At 46.0% G+C, this 24051-nt stretch overlaps 1 protein-coding gene across 7 annotated transcripts in view; it reads right to left on the bottom strand.

Annotated features, from left to right (window-relative positions):
* Nucleotides 1-24051, bottom strand: part of TBC1D14 (TBC1 domain family member 14) — a 767086-nt gene that overhangs the window by 212601 nt on the left and 530434 nt on the right. For all 7 annotated transcript variants that reach the window (XM_085642453.1, XM_085642450.1, XM_085642454.1 and 4 more), the window contains one exon: nucleotides 13291-13408. In XM_085642453.1, the coding sequence (XP_085498579.1) occupies nucleotides 13291-13408 (118 nt within the window). The remainder of the gene's footprint in view (nucleotides 1-13290; nucleotides 13409-24051) is intronic.

Here is a 24051-nt window from a genome sequence, read left to right as displayed (position 1 = left end):
TCCTTCTCTCAGGCGGTCTTCACCTGATGGCCTGGTGGGTTACAGGCAATGTTGAAAGGTGCAGGCCTTTCGGTGGACACGGCCCCACTACTTGCGAAGTCTTGGGCAGAGAGCACTAATAAGATACCGCTCAGCTTCATCTAGATGGGGGAGTTGGTGTCTTCGACAACAGGTGAATCCCATGGGGGCCTAGGTTGTCTCCGTTCTTAATTTCTTTGCCTCCCTGGCAAAGGAGGGCTTGGCCTACAGGTCAATCAACACATTCCGAACTGCAATATCGGCGGGCCATCTGCCAGTCGATGGTCATCCAGTAGGGGAATATCCGCTAGTCTGTAAACTACTGAGAGGTATCAGGCTATCCGTTCCTCCGGAACCTCAGTACTCCGCACTTTGGGATGTTAACAAGGTTTTAAACCTGTTCCGATCTTGGCCATCGAATAAGTATCTCTCCAGAAAGCAAATGTCAGCGAAACTGGCAACTCTATATACATGATAACCTGCCGCAGGGTTTCCAATGTGCGGGCCTTGGATCTCACAGGCCAAGTCTTTAATCCTGAGGGAGTTACATTTCATATTTCCAGAAGAACCAAATGCCATTCAAAGTCAGTGTCCTATCCCGCTTTTCCAGATGTCCCCAAATTATGTTTGGTCAGAGCACTTAAAGCCTATGAAGTGGCAACAGTTGACATATGCCCTCAGGGTGTTAGGCAATTGTTTATCGCTCTTACTAAACCACACAGGGCAGTTTCTTCCCCTAAGATCGCAATATGGGTTCGCTGGGCTATGCAGGAAGCAGGGAGAGACACTTCTCATTTCGGGGCTCATTCTGTCCAGGTACAATGGCATCGAAAGCTTTTTCTCTGGGGGCGCGGCTGGAGGATATCCTTAATGCCATAGACTGGTCTACACAATCCACCATCAAGAGATTCTTTTTCAAGCCAGTGCTATCACTGGCCTCTCTGGTGGTGGACAAACTTTAAACTAGCCTAATCTGAAGCCTTCGGTCCTCACATAGAATGAAAAATTTCCTAGCTATCGTAAAGGAAAGTTTCAATTCTATTAAGGATGCGGAGGCTAGGATTAGCCCACCTGATTAGAATCCCTCACAGAACACCTACGTACACGTGGTGAGTACCTTGTTTTTAGATTTCTATGGTTATTCTTGGTTAACCTGTTTGTTATCTTGATTTGCTCTGGTTGTGAACATCACTGCTGTTTGACGATGTACATGTTGTCCCATATTCCGGTCTTACAACCTATCCTTATTTGACTTAGGTTTGGATGCCAGCAAACAAGAATAACTCGAAGACTTGCATGCTGAGGTCGCACGAAGAAAGAGGAGGGTAGACCGTCCTCAAGGGGAAGTCATCGGTGGTCCTGGCTCAGGATTGGACACTATTGTTGGACTTTGTCTCTCTCCATTCCCCTTGGCATCATGGGAAATGTAGTTTGGTTAAGTTGTTATTAATGATGGCTGCTGGAATGAATAAAGTGGAGAAAGAACAGCCTAATCCTCGCCTCTGCGTCCTTAATAGAATTCAAACTTTCCTTTACGATAGCTAGGACATTTTTCCTTCACCTAGATAACAAGAATACTTATCCCATTACAAACTAGAAGACACAATGTTTAACAGGACCCTGAGGTGCTCGTAGTGGTATGTAAGGAGTGGATGCATTACAGCTGATTAAAAGAGTTGCAGGGATTCTGCTGAGGAACAGAACTATGCCTGGGATCATAGACCATCGGTATTTAAGGACTGAGTCGTCATACCACCTCAGTATCTATGAGCACATGTTCGACTAGCTATAATGCATCACTTGCCCTCCTAACCTTGCTAGAGATGCCAGTGAATTGGCACCCCACAACACTCTCGCTCCCCTCAGGGATCACAGTAACAGGACACACCCTTTCACTCTCACATTCATACTCGTCCACCATAAAAGGAACAAGTGACACAAAGAAAGTTTAGAATCATTACTCAACCTATCGTATCCTAAAATGCAGTACTCGTGCCACAATTGAAAAACAAATGCATATTAAAAAATACTGCTAGCATGGTCTATAAATCATATATCATAAAAAGCCCTGTCATGTATAAGACAAAATATACTAAACCCCCATCCCCTTTACTGAACCTAGATGATTATATATCAAAGATCTCTGGGATTAGCAGCAGACCCGGAACACATATGGAAATTCTACATCTCAGCTGATGTGGCAATCTTGTCTCAGAACCCTCGCTTAGTCTCTCCTCAAACCTCCTGAGCTTGGCTATATTACATGAAATGACATAACATATGTATTTGTAAAGCGAACGTTCACCCGTAGGCATCTTGGGGCTGAATAACAGATTTTTACCCAACTCAATGGTACTCATTTTATCGACCTCAGATGGGTGAAAGACTGAGTGGACCTGCCAGGATTTGAACCTGTGACCATGAGGTCGAACAAAGGCCCCTGCAGTGGACACATTAGTCCACTGAGCTACCAGACCCAACCATGACAAGATGTGTGCTCATAAACAGCAGCTGCATTCTCGTATTATGTCTAGGTGCTAGTGCATGGGCAAACATAATAGCAAGGGGCATTGTTGTTTGACCTTGTCTGCGGTTTGCATACTAAGTCCCAGGAAAAGAACCGACCAAGAAATTATATGTAGGTTCCATGTGAAAGTACAATGTGGCACAAAAGCAAGCGTGTTTATAAAGTAAGGTGTGCAAAAGAAAATGCTGCCTACAACGTGCACAATTAGGCTAACAGTGAAAACTACAATGGGCCATGCATGAAACACATGACACCTTCCCGTTGGTCAGGATAATAGCACTAAAGAGAATACTAAATGTAATCAGAAGGTAAACCTACTCAAAGCATAATTTAGAAGTGAGAGTTACGAAAAACAAATAGAAGAAAATGTCAATTGGGAAAAATAATCAAATGATGGTGCTCTGGAGGCATCCATTGCGTCACTCGCCATCGCAAAGGCTAAAGACTAAATAAAGGAGTCTGATTCCGCACATGATGATTGGTCAGCTGCCAAAGTCACGAGCTCCAACAAACAGAACTGATGTCCATTCACGGCTGATGCTGAGACAGTTACCAGGCAACCTGCATCAATGTTAGTAAAGCCTGTATCCTGTAATCCATGTGGCGATGCACATGTCTCCTCACAGGCTAGCGGCTCAAACCTCGCTTGGGAAGAAGTCGCAACCGCAATGGACAGTTCTGAAAATGGATCGCTAAGTGACTCCTTAGCAGTCTAATGTCCAAGGTGGTGGGTGTCTGCAGAGCCAGGCACATTTACAGTGCCTATTCAAGGGGGCACCAGATACAGTGCAACACAAGTTGCATGCAGGTAAGCCAGGCAGGTCAAAATGTCAGGGACCAATCAAGATCCAGTTCATGTAGTAGAAACATTCTAAAGATCTGAAGCATATGCTCACTGTAGTGTTGGAGCACTGCCAGCTCCAGAGCACCCGCAAAAGGAGCATCCATTGCGGAGAAGCAGGAACAGGATGAGAATACTACAAATGAGGAATAACAGCAACGGGAATTCTCCAAATACACTAGAATAGAGTGGAAAAAAGCTAGTATTACTCTTTTGCTCTGTTTTGAAAAGAAATAACAAGGGCGAAGCCTACAACCTTAAAAAAGTGGGCAATGCCGGCCATTCCAGAGACATTAAAGATGTGATGCACTAATTATACGAAATTGGCTGCATCGCACTAGAAGTTCTAGCCGCCTGCAATTTGAAGGTCTCAGAGCAGATGTAAGAGCTACTTCTTGTTGGAACAATAATGCTTTGAGTCTGCTTAGGATGCTGAAATCTGCCTTCAAAATTGGAATGGAATGCTACAATGAGCTATCTACAATCACATGAGGAGGAGGAAACAAGACATTGTTGCAACCAGTGACTAACTGGGAAATGGAAAAAATAAATGGGACTCCAGCCCGCACTACGCAACAGTCTTGACTGCTAAGATAACTCCTATTAGAGAGTACTGTAATGAAAGGGAGAATTGCGGGAACCATGATTCCTTTCAAATAACAAGATAAATTAGGCACTGAAGTGTTACACGAGCCAGGAATTTTAACCTGTTTACAAACAAGTGAATGTCTAACAGTACAGTGGTATTCTTTTCCAGTAATAAAAATGTCCTTATTAGTACATTCACAACAATATGCAAAGGGAGGTTAACATAATTTGAGTGTTTGAAGCGTCCAGCTAAACTGCATAATAGATATAAGCTGACTTTGCCCATGAAAACATTGACATGTCATTCTGCACAATATCCATAACAGACGACACAATATTGTTTAAATTGTAAATACGAGATGACAATGTATTATTACTATTATCAACAATAGTTGAATGGTCAAAAGTTGAATGGTCAATTTCTCTTAAACACGCAGCAGCTTCTATCTTGGACAAATTTCATAATAATTGACATATATAAATCTTTTAGAACATTGGGATTTGGGACCCAAAAGAAAAACTGATAAATGAATGTCTTCGGACAGGAGCGAAAGTGGTGTTTAACTGCAAACCGTGTGGTATGATCCAACCATTGCTGACATAACTTTCCCATTGAATAGGTGGTAATAATAACAATGTGTCGACTGTGACTATCTGGGATCAGCTCTGCTTGATTTAAATCCAGGTGTGGAATTAAGAAAACGAGTGTGACATTCATTTGTGTCCACTGGCCACAACACTCACCCGCTAGGACTCGCAAATGAAAAATTAAATGTACCATTCTGCACCATACTATTTAATTGGTCTTCAGTGTAGTTGTCAAATTTTGCCAATTATCGAACCGGGCAATAGAGGGAATGCTTGAGGTTTATTTCTTTCATTTTTGCCAATCCCAGACAAGTAGTCTGTTGGATCATTTCATTCAAGAAAATCATCTGAGTGGGAATTAAACCGGCTCGAAATAAGGTTTCCGTGACCTGAACCTGCCAGGACTTTGTACCCCAAATCGATTTCAAAGCGGTTTTGTCCCTCCAGTAATCATAAACTTTGAGGGATAACTGGTTGACAAACGAAGTTGTATATATGAGCTTAGCATATATTTTTTTGATGGGGTTGGAACTACTTTGATAGAATATGACCCAGGGTCTGAAGTGTCATATTGCGTAAATTACATGAATTTGTGTTTTTGCTTTCTAGAACTCCCTTGTGGGGGAGTTGGACAATGTTTCCATTGTGTTTAATTAAAATGGGGACGCTCTCCACTGGCTCTGTGTAGAAAATAATGTTCACAATGATCATAACAGGACATATCGTCATAATTAGCTGAATTAAGATATAGATCCTCTGATTCAAAAACAGCATAATACTCTAGTTCAGAAAGCATAGAATTTACAGTGTCAACATCTCAATCACCCGAATGAAAACTCTGTTACTATTACATCACCCACAGAAACTTTGAGCACATATGGAATCTGCAGGATCTCTGTAGGGCCGAATATGTCGAAAGGAACCTTATCCCAAACAATTCCATTGGTCACTGGAATGGCTAAAATGTTGACGCGGGACAAGCCTCTTTTCAGTTTATACGATGAAGAATGAGGGGCCAACACCCAGTCGACCAGTTCTGTAGCAGAACATTCCAGAAGGTAATGGCCATTAATTAACAAGAAAAAAATAGCAACAAATCAAATCCACATGAACAGAAAAACCAAGGAGAGTATGATCCAGACATAAATCCAAGGCAGGACTAGATGAGTGCGTTCTAACCTTGAAATAAAAACAAAAATCTGTGCTGGACTATAACAGGGTGCTCTATTTGTATCCCAACAGATACATCTTGACTGGTCCCACCAGACACTTGGCTCGGGTTTGGCATGATGCAACCAACTCTCTCGGGTGGGGACGTAAATACAACATTGGCAACCCCCCTTTGGGACTCTGAATCGCTGGGCAGTCTATGGAGAACAATAGGTTTCGACAGATGGGACCTCATCGGCATTACACAAATCAAGGACCTCTGGGCGGGAAGGGGGGAGTTAAATCCTTCAGCACACTCCAGATAGAATATGAACTAGCAGATACGGTTTATTTCCACTATGCCCAAATCCTACATTCACTTTGAACGCTCCTACTGGCAGGCACGACCCTTCCTAAGGCCTCACCCTTGGAGGACAGAATCCTGGATAGCCACCTTCCTTAAAAGACGACTTCCCTAATATATAAAAAATAATAAATAATATGACCGATCCCCTTCAGATTTTAAGGGAGAAATGGACGGGAGACGGGATTGAGATTGATGATGAAGACTGGCAGGTAGCAGTGTTGTCTCCCAGAGTAGTCGCCACACTGGCACGACTTAGACTGGTACAACTTCTAATCCTCCACAGTGTGTACATCGCACGGCCACGCTTAGTCCATATGGGAGTAACTGATAAAGGGGACTGCAGGAGAGGGTGCGGCCAGCTGGGAACCTTCTTACAAATCATTTTGGAATGCAAGTTTGTTAGTGATTTTTGGCACAAAGTACACAAGACAATATTTACAGTATTACATACCCGTCTTTTGCCAGAGACGAGACGCTGCCTCCTCAACATTTGGGAACCCACAGACCTTAACACTCACCAGACACAATGGGCCACCCTGGGATTCATGATAGCGAAAAGAAACATCGCTCAATTGTGGGGAGCGGCTAAACCGCCTACGCTAGAGGCCTGGGAGAGAGATCTCGATTGGTGTATGTTCAGGGAGAAGACGGCATATGTCGCTAGGGGTTGCCCTAAAAAGTGGGTACGCATCTGGAGCCCTTGGAATAGTTATCGGGGTGAAATGTGTATACCACCTGAGTGCCTTGAACCGTATAACCCACCCCCCTTCCCCATGATGTTCCCTTCTTTTGCTGTAATGTAATCCTTATCTTCTACATGTCGTTATTGTTTAATTTCATTTATGGTGTCCTCTGTATTGTTTGTATGAATCGATGCTTGTTTCATTAAAAAAAAGAACTATAAAAAAAAAATCTGTGCTGGAGGCGGATACAACACAGAGGAACTGTCAGAAGAAAACTCATCCTGATCTATATAGTACTCTGAGGTACTCAGTTGGAAAACAGGATGCTGTGACTTAGCAGTATGGCTAGAAGAATGCAAAAGGATTTGCCAAAAGACTGGGACTGTATAAATTACATCAGTTGTAGAAGACATAATAGTAGATAGTGTAGGTGAAATGTTCAGCGGAGGTCTCAGCCTTCCCCCTCCCCAGCAGGCGAGAAACAGCATCGGTGGTGGTCACGGGCTGTAAAGGAAAGTTTTTTGGAAGGGTATGCACAGTTCGCAGTATACTATGGAGAATCAGCAACATGGTGTAGTTTGACATGTTCAAAGGAGACAAAGCGTTTGTCTTTGTATCCTGAAAGTGGTGACAAAATCACAGTTTATATACCTTGGATGCTAAGAACTTAAACAGGAGCATGGTACCTGGGGTCGAATTCCTCTGTGACTGCCACCTATTCTCGAACGAGATCCCTAACTCGCGGAAGCCAGCCAGAAGCTAGAAGTGGATCTTTAGTATTAAAAGAGAGAGATGCAGGCAAGTATCTGTGAGATTGAGTCTCACTGAACTTTTGTGGGTCCTGTAAGACAGCACAATGGGTATCTACATCAAAGGCTAAGGCTGCCATCACAATGTCTGGAACGTCAAGGTCTGGAACATACATCTTGATGGCAAAAAGCACTTTGTACGGGGTCAACCCACCCAGAGATCGTTTGGGGAGATTTAATGCTTGTTGAACCCCATAGAGATGGTTCAACCAACGACGTCCTGTACCTAAATACCCTTGCCATTAAGGACTGTTTTAGGTCAGCTTCATTCTTTCCACAACAGAATTGCCCTTAGACCTATATGGTGACGAATAATGCACTTGTACACCCATGGACTTCATTGAATCACAGTTCGCTTTAGATGCGATAGCCGGACCTTGGTCCGAATGGAATGCACAGAAGGCATAAGTCCTGATAAAGACTTGTAAGTCATTAATAACGGCGCAAGCCACAGCAGAGCGCTGTGGCTAAACACAGAGGAATCGGGAGCAAGAATCAACTGCAAACTAGGATAAATTTAAATAAAGTATTTCAAATCAATGGACAACAACGATCCAGGTAAATGCAGCCAAAAGGTTCATTAGAAATTAAAGGATGTGTTTGCAGTGGACAAGACACAGTAGAACTATCTGTTGTCAGATTTTACAACAGAAAATATTTTCTAGTTGCTGGTATAAACCCTGCCACCAATAACGTCGCTGTAAGAGCAAAATAGTGGCAGCCACTCCAGTGTGAGTGGACGCTACACATTCATGCGAGGCTACAATCAGATCATGATTGCCATCTGTATTGGGTATCACATGATCGCCAACACCTGAAATAGTGATAAAAAGGAATATTCCGTCCTTTTAAATGATCAGAATACTTAGAATGAAAGCCCTTCGGTAAAGGGGTGCTGTTCTTGAACGCATTCACAGCAGCCAAAATGTCATTGTCGATACGACTTTTAGAGTGTTTTACCGCTGCAATTTTAAGTGTGGCTACTGCAGATTTGGCTGCTTCATCAAGAGAATTCCCTACAGCATGTGCTCCCACATGACGATGACTTTAACATGAGTTTGTGGCAACCTATTCTTAAGATACGCCACTTTATCTCAAAGCAGTTTATGCTCGATTGTGCTACCCTTGGAATCTCGGACTTCATTTTGTGGACAAAAATGTAAATTATCATTAAAAAATTGCACACAATAATACGAATCACACAACAAGTGTAGGGAATTTAGGATCTATATTTTCAAGTGCAAGAAGTAAAGCCTTAAGTATAGTCAACTGTGCAGTGCAGTCTCAGAGACTGTATGTGAGTTGTTTGGGGGTGAAACATCATCCAATATAGTACCAATAACCATGCAGCAGAATATTGCTGCTTAGAACCTATAACAGGTTGTGCTGAACCATCAGTATAAATGACAGTCTTATATTGATCAAGAGGCAGGAATGAAGAAGGCAATATTTAAAGAATTCTTATGTTTGTAAGGGTCAAAGACAAAGTCTACATCCCCAGCTGTTAAGGACTTAGCACACTGTAAACAACAAGGATAGAGGGCTTTTGAATTAGGAAGGCTAGCTTTGGTGACAGCCTCTAAGACTGGCACTGGAGAAACAATAATGCGTTTTCCCTGATCAAGTGGCCGTTCTTTAACCCCTTCAGTGCCCGCCCCTTTCCCCGCCCTGTGCCAGCCGTTTCATTAGCGGGCGGGGTTTATGACGAGCTGGTCTTGTCATGGGCACAGCGCAACCGCGGCCCATGACGAGACCAGCTCGTCACGGGCATTGAAGAGGTTAAGGATGGCCATCTGCACAGTAGTAAGTATGGTTTCAGTAGAAGCAAAAAGCAGTTCTGCAGTGGAATATAAATACGCTATTGGTACTGGTTCACCTTCATTATTTGCAAATCCAATTGCAATTCAGCAAAATGCGGATGACTGAATTTGTGGTATTGACATGTGTATGTAAGTGGCGTAAGTAAGTCGGATATGAGTGTTTCAGTATGTTCCAATGTCCAGTAGGCAGCGGAAAACTCAGAGTAATAAGGCATAAAGTGGTTTCATACGTTGCGCATTATGTTCTGCAAAATTCAAAAATCCCCGAAGGGATTTAATTTCTTAACTGTATTCGGAGGCTGCTATTGTGCACATTTGGCCAGAAAGTGAGGGGCAAGACTTCCCTCATGGGTAAGTTAAAATCCTATGAAAAGGACACTCAAAAAAGCTATGTTCGATTTATAAAGGTAAACTTGCAGCCAAGTGCGGCAAATTGCAATATTATGCAATCCACTCTCGCTAGATGGGTGTTTAATTCATTACCCATCAGGTAGATATCATCTATGTAGGACAGTGCATCAGGGTCAATTTCAAGAAGAATTGGCACAATTTGTGCCGCAAAAACTCCTGGGCTGTTCTTATAGCCCATATCAAATTGTTAATAGCGCATTTAAAAGCCTTAGGCACTAAAGCCAGACCAGTCACTGCTCTCGGGAGCCAAATTGTGACAGAAAAATTGGAAATATCCAAAGCGGTTTTGCATTTTTTACAGACTATATTATGAATAAGAGCTGTACTAAGTGCATTTTGCACTGCAAATGTGCATGTAGGACTATTCAAATGTCTATAGTCTAAGGCAATGTGACAGGAATAATTCAGTATCAGAACATGGAAAAAAAGAAGATTAATTTGAGACACACCAGGTTCAATGACTCTCTGGTACTCCAGTTGGGAAAGAATTTCTTCAATGGGTGCTCTAGCATCCAGTTTAATAGGATATTGTGGTTGTACCCGAGGTGTGGATCGAATAGGACTAACATGAGGAGAATCCTTATCCCAACTAGAGGTTTGTATGGAGCAGGCCTGTCCTCCTTCTTGATCTTCACATCAAAGAGTGTTGTCTCCCTTGTTGGTTTCACGTACTGTTCTGGTTTGCAGTTAGATCGCGCTCCTCTGTTGTACTATTTTATTGGTCAGACGAGTCCTGAAAGGAACGGGGAGAACATAGATCAAGAATCTGATATCTCAGAGGTTTTGATTTTATTGTGATCACGAAAATCATACAGTCTTTCAGAGGGCTCAGGAGGTGGGGAACCTCTACGCTGTTTACCTTTCTGTTGTTGCTGTTTAGATTTATCCAATTTTTGGGGGGTAAACTCGCGGTTAGGGCATCCTTGCCAGAGCTAGGCTTGCCAAGTGGTGATACTGAAGGTCTGGTCCCCATACTATTACGTCCTAAAGACGTAAATACATTAGCAATTATGACAGGCAACTTAAGTTCACGGTCCGCTACCGCCACAAGTTGTTTGCGTATAGCCAAAGATGCTGCTTCACCTTTAACATTAGAAAGAATAATTTTAGAGACAACAGGAAAATTACCCACAAGTTTCATCCCCAAATCTAAGGCAGGACCTACTGAATGTTCATCCTGTATTTGTTTGAAGACGTTCAGTAGAACGGCCATCAAGGGAGTGCCATGACAAAGTGTAGACTGTGGCAAAAATAGCCCCCGAGGTATTACAGTCCACTAGAGTGGGAACCAGCCCAGTGTGTAAGCACAAGGTGAGAATTCTGTGCTTGTCTTGTGGGTCCCGTAAGGGGAAACAGAGCTTGAACTTGATAATTGTTTTGGGCAATCAAACGGGATCTATTCACCAATAGTGGGCCTTTTGCCCATAACTGAATGAATAAGTACAGGTATAATGACAGGGGCTGCAGGCAACTGAGCTTGAAGGCCATTTCTACCCGGACCAGCTAGCAAAGTACATAAAATATATTGAGTAAGAAGTCTATATAGGATGACAAGAACACTATACAAGCACAAGTTTGTACCAAATTCAAATTACCTAAATCAGAATACGGGGTATAACCCGCAAGTGCCGGCCACGTGGGCCCTTTGTAACTTAGGGGGGCCCATTCGAACAGTACCAGGCACATAGGGAAGGGACTTATTAAACCAAGTCTGGTGCTCCCAGATAGTTAAGAGGAATTTCAACAAGTGCATATGGGAGATATGCAGCAGGTGCCTGGGGCGTTGTGTATTCATGAAAAGTATTATCATTGGACTTCACAGCTGGAAATGTGACCCAGGAATAAAAAACTTCAAAGCGGAATGCTTCACCTGCTTCTACAACAAAAATCACATGAGCACCTGCTGCAGGGACACCATGCTGTGTTAAATGTTGAGTTACCGCTGAGTAGCAGTTAACAGCAATAGCAATGGGTTGCGCCATAACTAATTTGTAATGGATTCAAAGCGTAGAACAAACAGGGTTTAAAACCTTTTAATATTCATGCTTGAATAACCAACAGAACTAGATGTTCCCTAAAAACTGTGGAGGACAAATCCCTAACATCATGGACATCTCTGATGAAAGGGGCAAGGGTATTGTGGACAAGCACAAGCACTACTCAGGGTTCCCGTAAGTAAGTACCTGACCAAAACGTTGGTGGCGCTATGTTGCAGGGATTCTGCTCAGGAACAGAACTATGCTTGGGATCACAGACCATCAGCATGTAGGGACTGAGTGATCATACCACCTCAGTATCACAGTATCTATGAGCCCGGGTCAGACTAGCTATAGCGACTCACTTGCCCTCCTAACTTTACCAGGGAAACAAGTGAATTAGCACCCCAGAACACAACACTCTCAATCCTCTCAGGGATCATGGTAACAGGAAACACCCTTTCGCTCTCTCACTCGTACCACAATAAGATAAACAAGAGACACAAAGGAAGTTTAGAATATTTAATCAAACTATTGTGTCCTTAAATGCAGTATTCATTTTATAATTAGAAAACAAATGCATACTAAAAATACTGCTAGCCTGGTCAATAAACCATACATTATAAAAAGCCCTGTCATGTTATAAGACAGAATATCCTAAACTCCCCTCCCTTCTACTGAACCTAGACGATTCTATATCAAAGATCGCTGGGATTAGTGGCGGATCCCGTACCTTAGCATACACAGATGGATGTTCCACATCTCATGTGACGTAGCAATCTGGTCTCTGAACCCTCGCTCAGTCGCTTCTCAAAACTCCCGTGCTCAGCTATATGACAAGATGTGTGCTCACAAGAAGCAAACGCATTCTCATGTTATGTCTAGGTGCAAGTGCCTGATCAAAGAGAATAACATGCATTGTTGCTTGACCCTGTCTGTGGTGTTCAGACTATATCCCAGGAAAAGAACAGAACACGAAAATATACGCAGGTTCTGTTTATACACTAACGTGTGCAAAAGAAAATGCGACCTACAACGTGCACAATTAGGTTAACATAGGGAAAACTACACTGGACCATGCAGGAAACACATGGCAAACGGTATATCATATCAGTACCACAAATATTGGCACCACACAAGGCAGTCAGATCACATTTAGAATAGTGGTTTATTGATCAGATTTCATAAGAAAGCTTGCTGATGCACAGAATACAAAGGCTGGAAGGAAAGATGAAAAATAGCCAAAAATAAAGCTTACATATACCAAGTATCAAAACCCAACCCACAATAAATACAAAGAAAATGAAAAATCCAACTTTTGAGGGGTACTTGACATCTATTCGCTTTTTAAAAACTTTGTTAAGAAACTGAGCAGTAAATCCCCCCTTCATGCTTTCTCATGCGCAAAGTACCAAAAATGTGTATTAGTGCAGTTTAACATACAAGCAAAGACTATACTTTAGCAAAAAAGTTGTATTAAGTCTGTAAACTTAAGCAATATGTGAAATCTTACATTGTATCCCAGTTGGGTAATATGTCATTGTTCCATGTCAATGCAGCATTCCCAATACTTTCTTCCAGTTTACATCTTTCTTCAAGTTGTTTTTTCCTCCTCTGTGCTTCTTTTTGTTCTGCACAATAAGGACATGTTCAAATTTGTAAATGCCACAATACTGCTGTTTTACATTATAAAGCCTGTGATATGCATTAACAGTATTAGCATTCCATAAGGACGTATTGTTTGCGATCAAGGACAACAAGTTTTCAAGTTTCTTTTGTCCTTGGGACAAGTAGGCCCAACCCGTTGCAGCACAAACCCTATGGCTGCCAATTTACAGTACTTAGGGAGCAGGGATAGGAATTATTTGCAGTTGAGGTAATATTTGTATCCATATGTAAACGTTGTTTGAACTTGTATTAACGGTTCATTAATGCAAAGCCTTCATTATTAGAGTGAGCGTTCTAAATAAATGTTGTTCCAACTTGTATTTATACTTCATTAAGGCAAAGCCTTTATTATTAGGGTAAGCGTTCTAAATGTTATTTAGGGCAGCACTACTGACAGTGGTTCGATTAAAAACGTGTACACACATTTGCAAAGTGTAACATTATGAGGCAACGTATAATGCTTCCAGGATGCTCTCTGGTTAGAAGCAAATATTTGCACAAGCTTGAAAGCAAGATTAATGATTCTTTGCTTTCAAAGTAAAACGTTCACAAAAACAAAGCAAATAGGAAAAAACTTTTGATAAACTACTATGTACATTTTTTTAGCATCATTTAGTAAAATGTGTAGATGTATGGTAGTATTTCCAAAAAATATTCACAATGGAAAGTCAGTATACCCAGTTTCAATAAGAGTATGAGAAACATGTAAATAAACCAGCATTGGCAAAGCCAATAAATCGACACTGGTGGTCAGTCTTTTGGTTTTGTCAATGTAAGTATTGTTTTGTAAAACTTTATTGTTGTGGGAGCTGCTGGGCCGTCACTATTGTGACAAACTTTGGCAAAAAGCAAAAATATTTTTGGGTCTCAAAAAGCACACTACCATAGTATTTCCTCGCACTGAACAAAACTACTTTGTGTGCTGATATGCTCCTTGTGAAAGAGCAGATTGAGATCATGCTCAGTGAAGCCAGCAGACGGACTGACCGGGAGAGAGAGAGAGAGAGAGAGAGAGAGAGAGAGAGAGAGAGAGAGAGAGCGAGAGAGAGAGAGAGCGAGAGAGAATTTTAATAATAATAACAAAAGGTTTGGGTTAACGCCAGACCTAATTAGGGACCCAATTCTTAAGGAAAGTTACAATAGTGCACTCATGGTATGTCTTTGCATTAGTGCAGATTTACTTATTTCATAAATTCACAAGAATTTAAAGAAGTAGACCAGGAAATCAAACTCCCAGAAAACGTTTGTGAACTGTTTTTTAGCACGAGCAAATATGCATGTGGAGTTATGCTCATGGGAAAATGTGTTGAGCGTTTAAAAGTTCACTTTCCCTCCAACCACATTATTCCCTACCCCTGGAAGAAGTTTTACTTCTGACCCTTGTCAGGAGTAGATTTCCAATCTCTCTCAGTAAGGGAAAGGATTAGAGAAGAGCTGGTGAAAACCCTTAAAACATGCAAGTTAATAGGTTTTCACAGACTCAAGAGGGCATTCTAACCCTGAAGAACAAGTTACTTAACTTCGGTAACGATATATCTGTAAGAAACATTAGTTAGATTCCTTACCTTAGAATATCCCCAGGCATCAGGCTGGATCCGGAAAGATTTTTCGTCAGCAGTACCCTTGACCGTCGGTAGGCGTCGTCTGCGACTCCGCATCCGTCGTCGGCGTCTTGATCGCCGGGGTGACGGAGTACTTAGACGCCGCCCTCGCGCGCTGACATCCGTTCTGTACATAGCTTTCCGCGCCAGAAACGCAGAGCCATACAAGAAACCGACACTGGTGCCATGCAACTAGGGCCCTGAAAGGGATGACCTTAACCCTAGATATCAGTTTGCAGAACAGCGAGGCTGGGTGGGGCGGTAAGGCATCTAACTAACTAATGTTTCTTACAGATATATCGTTACCGAGGCTAAGTAACTTGTTCATCCGAAAGAAACACGTTAGTTAGATTCCTTAACTTAGAATAGATACCCCAGCAATACCAACCCCGGTGGTGGGTCTGCAAACAAGATCACACCAGGAAGTCCTGGAGAACGGAACAGCCAAAGAAGCCATCTCTCCGGACTTGGCTGTCCAGGCAGTAACGTCTGGCAAACGTGTGCAGCGAGGCCCACGTTGCTGCCTGACAAATGTCCTGCAGAGGGACTCCCCATCCCAAGGCAGTAGTAGCCGCTTTGGCCCGAGTGCAATGGGACCTCAGCCCCACAGGAGGATCCTTCTTAGCCAAGGAATAACAGGCCTTAATGCACAAAACAAACCACAGAGAGAGATGGTCCGCTTGTGCACTGCCCGCCCCTTCTTAGTGCCCACGTAGCCAACGAAGAGTTGGTCGTCCACCCGGAACTGTTTGATGCGGTCCAGATAGAAGGAGAGCGCACGATTTGGGCCCAGTCGGTGGAGCCTCTCTTCCTCTTTCGAGGGATGCGGAGGCGGAAAGAAGGTGGGCAAGGTAACAGACTGCCCGATGTGAAAGGCAGTAACCACTTAGGAAGAAAAGAAGGGCGAGTCCTCAGAACAACCTTGTCCGGAAAGACAGAGAGGAAAGGAGGCTTAGAAGAAAGAGCCTGGTACTCACTCACTCTTCTGGCAGAGGTGATGGCAACCAGGAAAGCAGTTTTGAGAGTCGGAAGACGAAGAGGCCAGTTATGAAGTGGCTCAAAAGGAGCGCACATGAGATAGGTTAACACCAGATTCAAGTCCCACTGAGGCATTACAAAGGGAACAGGAGGAAACATGTGAGTAATGTCTTTTAAGAATCTATTTACAACAGGGGACTTGAAAAGAGAAGGCTGATCAGGAAGCCGTAAGAAGGCAGAAACAGCTGAAAGATATCCCCTGATGGTGCCCAGAGCAGAGCCCTGCTGGGCCAGGGAAAGAAGAAAGAGGAGAACCTCAGAAAGAGGGGGGGGGAAAGGGGATGCACAGCCTTTGCTGTGCACCATGCCACAAATTTGTTCCACCTGCAGGCGTATACCGTTTTAGTGGAGGGACGCCTGGCTGCCAGAATGACATCACAGACTTCAGGAGGCTAGTCAAATGCCATCAACTGCCGCCGCTCAATCTCAATGCATGGAGGTGGAGGCTGGACAGGTTCGGGTGGAGGACCGTCCCCTGCTGCTGCGACAGAAGGTCCTCCTGAAGAGGCAGTCGAATCGGGGGATCGATTGACAGACTGAGTAGCTCGGGATACCAGTATCTTCGTGCCCAATCCGGAGCCACAAGGATGACTTGGGCCCGGTCGCGCCTGATCTTCTTCAGCACTCTGGGCAGAAGTGGTATAGGCGGAAAGGCGTATAACAGACCGCAACTCCACTCGCGACAAAAAGCGTCTCCAAGCGAGTGCCGCCTTGGAAATTCCAACGCGCAGAACTGATGACATTGGGCGTTCTCTCCGGTGGCGAATACATCTAACCAAGGCTCTCCCCATTGCCGAGAGAGGCCTTGCACCACGTCCGAGTTCAGACGCCATTCGTGATCCATCATGCAGCAGTGGCTGAGTTTGTCCACCCTGGCGTTCAGAGAGCCCGCCAGGTGTTGAACCACCAGGGTGATGCCATGGGGTGTCAGCCATGTCCAGAGGCGCAGAGCCTCTTGACAGAGCGTCCACGACCCCACCCCGCCCTGTTTGTTGCAATACCACATGGCGGTGGTGTTGTCCGTGAACACGTTATCAAAGGGGAGGGAAAAAGAAGCTGTGGTCCATTCGGCTTCCTATGTTTAATGCAAAAAATCAAAAAGGGAGTGGACCACTTGTCCTGTGTAGCCAGGGTCTTATCACTGTTATTTCCTTCGTAAAAGAACCCTCATAACTATACACAGGTACTGGAGGCGGCATGAACTGGGTTACCGCTTAAGTGTAAAAGTGCAGCATCATCATAGGGTCTTTTTCGAATGTACGCTGCCCTCCACCCGGAGGAAGACCTTCTGGTTCAACAGTAGTGTCCAGACATGAAAAACAAAAAATGTGAGAGGGTTCGTATTTAGTGAGTTAAAATCTCTTGGTCATTGTTTCCATAGTGACTTTATTCTTGAAAGCTTGATCAGAGAATTAAAAGGAAGAAGTGCGGGGTGAGACGGAGTTACTGGTCTGCCGTACTTTTCATGATATAGGGGTCAACATGTTTCAGCCTTCTGCAAGGGTCTAAAGGCTTTCATCAGGACCGTTATTTGTAGGAAGGTGCTCTGTCGCTCCTAAAGTGAGAAAACTTGTCACTTGTTTTGAGTAGAGGGGTCAGATCAATAGTATCTGTACCTCAGACAAGGTTAATAATATTCCTACGCGGATGCCCGGAGGCAGGCCGAGAATTCATTGTGATTCTCGCACGTCCGGTGTCTGCATCTGCCTCTTCTCGCGGTACACCCAACCAGAATCGTCCGTGTAGGCTTACCGTTAAGAGTGTCCGTGAACGCCTGCACTACACTTCCCCGGACAGAGGGAAGGAATGCCTTCAGTGCAAGCCGGATCGCCCGCAGCTCCAATAGGTTGATATGGAGCCAGGATTACGCCGGAGACCAGAGGCCTCTGCTCTCCGCCTCTCCCATGTGGCTCCCCCATCCCTGGAGGGATGCATCCGTCACCACTACGTGCTCCGGTTGGGAGAGGTATCTGCCGCAGACCCAATCGCGGTCCGTGAGCCACCACTGCAACTGTCTTGCAGTGCCCTCTGAGTTTAGGACGTGGTTGGACAGGTTGCCCCGATGTTGAGCCCACTGGAACTTCAGGTCCCACTGCAGAGCCCACATCCGCCACCTGACGTGATGTACCAGCAGGATGCAGGAGGCCATCAGACCCAGCAGCCGCAGGACCATCCTGACCGAAACTCGGGATAAAGGCTGAAAGATCGGAATCAGAGCCTGAATATCCCGAGCCCGCTGTTCGAGAGGAGAGACCCGAAACTGCGCAGAGTCCAGAACCGCTCCAATGAAAAGGAGATTCTGGGAGGGAATCAGATGTGACTTCGGCACGTTGATGGAGAACCCCAGCGCATGCAGGAGGTCGGCCGTAGTCTGGAGGTGGGAGAAGACTGCCCGGGGTGAGCCCGCTTTCAACAACCAGTCTTCGAGATAGGGGAAGACTGGAACCCCTAATCTGCGCAGATGAGCTGCGACCACCGCCATCACTTTCGTGAACACTCGAGGGGCACTGGTGAGGCCGAAGGGGAGCACAGTAAACTGAAAGTGCTCGTGGCCTACCGTGAACCGCAGGTAACGCCGGTGGGCCGGCAAGACGGGGATGTGGAAATAAGCGTCCTGCAAGTCCAACACTACCATCCAGTCTCCAGGGTCTAGGGCAGCCAGAACCTGGGCTCAAGTAAACTTCTCCTTCCGGAGGAAGGCGTTGACGCTCCTGAGGTCCAAGACAGGGCATAGGCCCCCTTTGCCCTTCTTGGGAACCAGAAAGTAGTGGGAGTAACAACCCCGTCCTACTTCTGGGCCAGGAACGCGCTCGATGGCCCCCTTGGCCAAGAGGGCCATAACTTCCTCCTGCAGAAGTCGCAAGTGATCCCCCAACATGCGGTGGTACTGCGGTGGCATGGCTGGAGAAGTCGCCTCGAAGGGGAGGGAGTAGCCCCTTTGGACGATTTGCAGCACCCACCTGTCCTAAGTGATGGTATGCCAGTGGAGCAGGTGAGGGCGAACTCTGCCTCCCACTGGCGTGGAATGGGCCTGAAAGCTCAGACTAGGAAGGCTTTGAGGCAGATGTTGTGGGAGCAGTTGTGGACTGACCGGCTCTCTGTCCCCCTGCTCCGTCACAGCAGAATCCGCGACCGCGTTGAGGCTGGGTCTGCGGCCTGTGGCTGGACGAACATGCGGGTGCGCCCCTTCCTTGGCAACGAAAGGGACGAAAAGCGGAAATTTGCTGGCGCTGGGCCGAGAGGCCCAAGGACTTGGCCGTAGCCTTGGAGTCCTTAAAGCGCTCCAGCGCACTATCCGCTTTGTCGCCAAAAAGGCGACGGCCATCAAAGGGCATTTCCATGAGGGTGCTCTGGACATACCCTGAAAAGTTTGTGGACCTCAGCCAGGCGTGGCGACGAATCGCCACAATCGCTCTACCCAGCGAGTCCGTGGTGTCAAGTCCACATCGAATGGTGTACCGCGCTGCGTCCCGCCCCTCAGCAACAGCCTGGGCGAGCCGTGTCCCGGCCTCCTCCGGACACTGGGGCAGCACGTCCGCCACAGTATCCCACAAAGAGTGGATGTAACGGTCCAAAAGGCACGCAGTATTAATGGACCGCAACCTCAGACTGAGGGAGGAAAACAGTTTCTTTCCAAACTGCTCCAACCTTTTGGATTCCCGATCCGGAGGTGCGGACGGGAAGGCGGTTTGGGACGTAGAGCCCTGGATAACCAGACTTTCAGGGGTGGGGTGTACTGACAGAAAGCTGGGGTCGCCCGGAGCAGGGCGGTGGCGCCAGGCCACGTTCCGATCCACAGGAGAGACTGTGGAGGGCTTGGACCAAGTGCTAATCAGAACGTCGGTGATGGCCTCATTGAACTGCAGTAGAGGCTCCGAAGAGCTTACCGGCGGTTGAAGCACCTCGGTGAGGAGGTTAGTCCTCACGGCCGCTGCAGGGATCTCCAGGTGTAGGGCCTGGGCCGTCCTGCGCAACACCACAGAATAAGTCGCACCCTCCTCCGTAGCCACGGAAGGAGGAGAGATGAAACCAGTGTCAGGTGAAGTGTCGAGACCACTGGCATCCCCCAGCTCGTCTGCCCAGTCCTGACTTAACAAAAAGGACGGAGCCGGATCATAGATGAAATGTTCACCCATCGATGCCGGAGAGGGCACCGAGCAGCGCGGCTCCGATACCTGACCCGGACCGGGGCTGAAACTAGGGACGGGGTCGTCCGAGGACGGCGACGGGAGCAGCACCATGGGGGTTGGCGCCGGCGGAGGGGTCGTAAGGTCAACCGGCGTCGACCGGGATCCAGGCCTGGATCCCACGAGGACCTGCGGCGTTGGGGCCGAAGTCGACGACGGTGCCGGAACCAAAGCCACCGGCTCGCTAGGCCCCCCAGTCGGACCTGCAGGGCCCGGAGGCAAGCCGGCAGGTGTCGACAGCGGAGCGAGACTCCTCATGGCCATGAGGATGTCCCAAATCTCGCCCGGAGTCACATGAGGCCCAGGGGCCGGAGGGTATGGGGCCGGATGAGACTCCTGCGGCTCCGGTGGAGCCGCGCGGGTGGTGCCACCCGAACCTTCGACCGAGTCACTAGACCAGCGAGGGGAGTTCGAAGAATGATGTCGCTTCTTCGACCTCTTTTTACTGTGCCTAGACTTACCTGAATGCGAGGACTTCGATCCCGACGAGCGGTGAGGACTTCGGCTCCGTGACCGGTTCCGCGACCGGTCCCTCGAACTCCTCCTCGACCGGGACCTCGAGCGGAGCAGACTGCCGGATCTTGAGGAGCTTGCGGGACCACTCCCGCATAGCCTTCGAGGTCAAGGCCCGGCAGTCGGGGCACGACGTGTCATCATGGTCAGCCCCAAGTCAGTAGAGACACCGATGGTGGGGGTCGGTAACCGACATCAGCCGGTGACAGACGTCACACGGCTTGAACCCGGGCATCCCTAACGGCACGAGGAGTCGCAGTCAACACCAAGAGACAAAAATGTCCAAAAAGTTAGTCAAAAAATGACTAAGGGTACGCTCTTCCCGGATCTGCGCTTACTGGCGTGAAAAAAAAGAAAAAAGAACTGACGTCGGCTCGCGAGGGCGGCGTCTAAGTACTCCGACAACGTCATCCCAGCGATCACGCCGCCGAAGGCGGAGTCGCAGACGACGCCTATCGACGCACAAGGGCACTGACGAAAAATCTTTCCGGATCCAGCCTGACGCCTGGGGATATTCTAAGGTAAGGAATCTAACTAATGTGTTTCTTTCAGATACTATTGCTTACCAAAACCTCTAGCCCCAGTATGTACATTTGCAGAAAGGTAACAAAATAAGGAAAGTGCTAGTACTCAATTCCTTCTATAGTATTACCACTGGCATAATCAGAGAGGTTATTATCAGAGCTCTTATATAATGCGATTACTGCCATAATTTGTGGCAGCGCTACATGGTACCAAAGGGACAAGTAGAGTTTTTCACAGGACAAGTATATTTATAAAGCAACCTGTCCCATCGACAAGTATATAATTTATTAAATTCCACACCCCTGCATCCCCTACCTACAGTTGAAATATATACATTCAATACAGTGGTTTGCAATATCTATCTGCGCTATCTAAGCAGCACAGACAACGCTATATTTTGTTTCTTAGCTCTGAAATAAGTCACATATTACGAAGCCTTCCCGAACTCCAATCATCTCTCTCTATTCAAGGCATTGGGGAGACGCACCAGATTGAACATTTACATACAAATGTGGTACTTTCATTCTACAAATGCCCCGATATAGAACTGTATGGACCCAAATCATCCTGGTATACATACTGATACAATCTTTTATACTGATAAAATGTCAAAATATCACTCAAATGGTCAATATCAAAACCCTTGATATTCCAGTTACCATCACGTGCCAACTCTGCATACACAGCATAACTCAGAGGATATATCTGTGCATGTGAGATTTCTTTTTGTATACCAATATATTAAGTAGGAAGAAAACATACAACGCATACATAAGATACATTGCTGGCTGGACCATAACCTTTTAACAGAAAGCTAGACTAAACAAGCTCTAGATGTGATCCCTTAATGAGCATGTCTAATCTTAATCATATAAACGTTTTCCATAATTGTCAACAGGTCCACAAAGGAAAGGTATTCCAAGTGATGGAAGAACAAGTGAGCTCCTTGTGGCACTCCATTAACAAAATAAGAAGATGACTTTTTATATAAGTTTGGCAGCTTAAACCACAAATATGCCCAAACCACTTGATTAAAATCTTTAGGAAAATACAATTTAGCCTAACATGTTATAGTTCTTGGGGCCCGGTAGGGTGAAAGAGTTCTCTGTCATAGAACATGATTTTGGCGTGGCCAAGAGCGTCAAGATGAAGGTCGCACTTTAGAAGTGCGACGGACCCCTCCGTCATCCGCTCCTGCATCCGTCGCCATCGAGGAGTTACTACCTTGCACCCCGCCTGCCTCTTCTCGACCCCGAGCCTTCTATGGTAGCGGCGTAGGTCGGGCGGCCCTTGCTGAATCTCTGGCCTCGCGGCAATCCCAAGATGGCAGCTCCATCTTGGTGATCTCCCAGCCCATTCCAAGGCTCTGAACTCCGGGATTCGTCCTAGTGTGCACCAGAGAGAGAACGATCCCGGAGAGTTGTTGGCACCACTCCGGCTGGAGTTAGCGGTGCCACCCTCCCCCGCCCCCTCCCCCCCCCCCCCCTATTATAAAAGAGAGAATGCCTCTTGGACCATAGATCGCTTATGCTTTTGGTTACTAAGGTCTACGCTCTTTAACCTCGTATCTGTTCTAAATATGAACTGGGGTTATTTCAATACCCACTTAACCTGAGGTTGGGCATGCAGACATTTCTTAACATATGCAAGGAAAATCATGCACAAAATCTCTTGTATATTCATCAATACATAATTTACTTCATTTTTTTTTTTTAAAAAAAAGCTTTAGAAAATACATGCACATAATAACATGATCATATCATCTTATACATCCTAGCCCCAGTGTCCCTGTAGGCCTGAGCCATTCTTTGGTTGATAAAAGGAGTCTGTCTGTACTTGGTCTCCGCTCCAGGATGGCAGAGTATATGAAGAAGGCTTCTAAAAACCTCGAGGCAAGCCAAGAACTCCAAAAAGCTTGGCATGACCAAAAGGCTGTGCTGACTGTTTACCAGCCAGGGCAGAAAGTATGGGTGTTGGAGCCAGTGGCCCCAGCAGCACTCCAAGACAAATGGTCTGGACCCCACACTATTGTTGAGAAAAAGGGAGAAGTCACCTACTTGGTGGACCTTGGGACTCCCAGAAGCCCCCACAGGGTGCTTCATGTCAACAAATTGCAGGCATATGTTGACAGGGCAGACATGGGCTTACTCATGGCTACAGATGAGGGGCAGGAGGAAGAGAGTGACACTCTCCCAGACCTGTTGACTCAGAACCCTGATGATGGCTCAGTTGATGGTGTGGTCTTTACTGACAGCCTCACTGTCCATCAGCAACAGGACTGCAGACATATGTTCTCTCTGACCCCAAGTCAGACAAACTGGTGCACCCATGATGTGGACACTGGTGACAGTCTGCCTGTGAAGAGTAAAATCTACAGGCAACCTGACCATGTCAGGGACTGCATAAAAGTTGATGTACAAAAGATGTTGGAGCTGGGAGTCATTGAACCTTCAGAGAGCCCTTGGGCTAGTCCTGTAGTTCTTGTGCCAAAACCACACACCCAAGATGGTAAGAGAGAGATGAGGTTTTGCGTGGATTACAGAGGTCTCAATGCTGTCACTAGGACAGATGCCCACCCAATACCTAGGGCAGATGAGCTCATTGACAGACTGGCAGCTGCTACGTTTTTGAGCACATTTGACCTGACAGCAGGCTACTGGCAAATCAGACTAGCTGAGAATGCAAAGGCCAAAACTGCTTTCTCGACCCCAGGAGGACATTATCAATTTGTGGTAATGCCCT

Source organism: Triturus cristatus, chromosome 2_2 (assembly GCF_964204655.1).
Source record: "Triturus cristatus chromosome 2_2, aTriCri1.1, whole genome shotgun sequence".
Taxonomy (NCBI): Eukaryota; Metazoa; Chordata; class Amphibia; order Caudata; family Salamandridae; genus Triturus; species Triturus cristatus.
The sequence above is the reverse complement of the archived record's forward strand: the minus strand, read 5'-3'. Positions and strand labels throughout refer to the sequence as shown.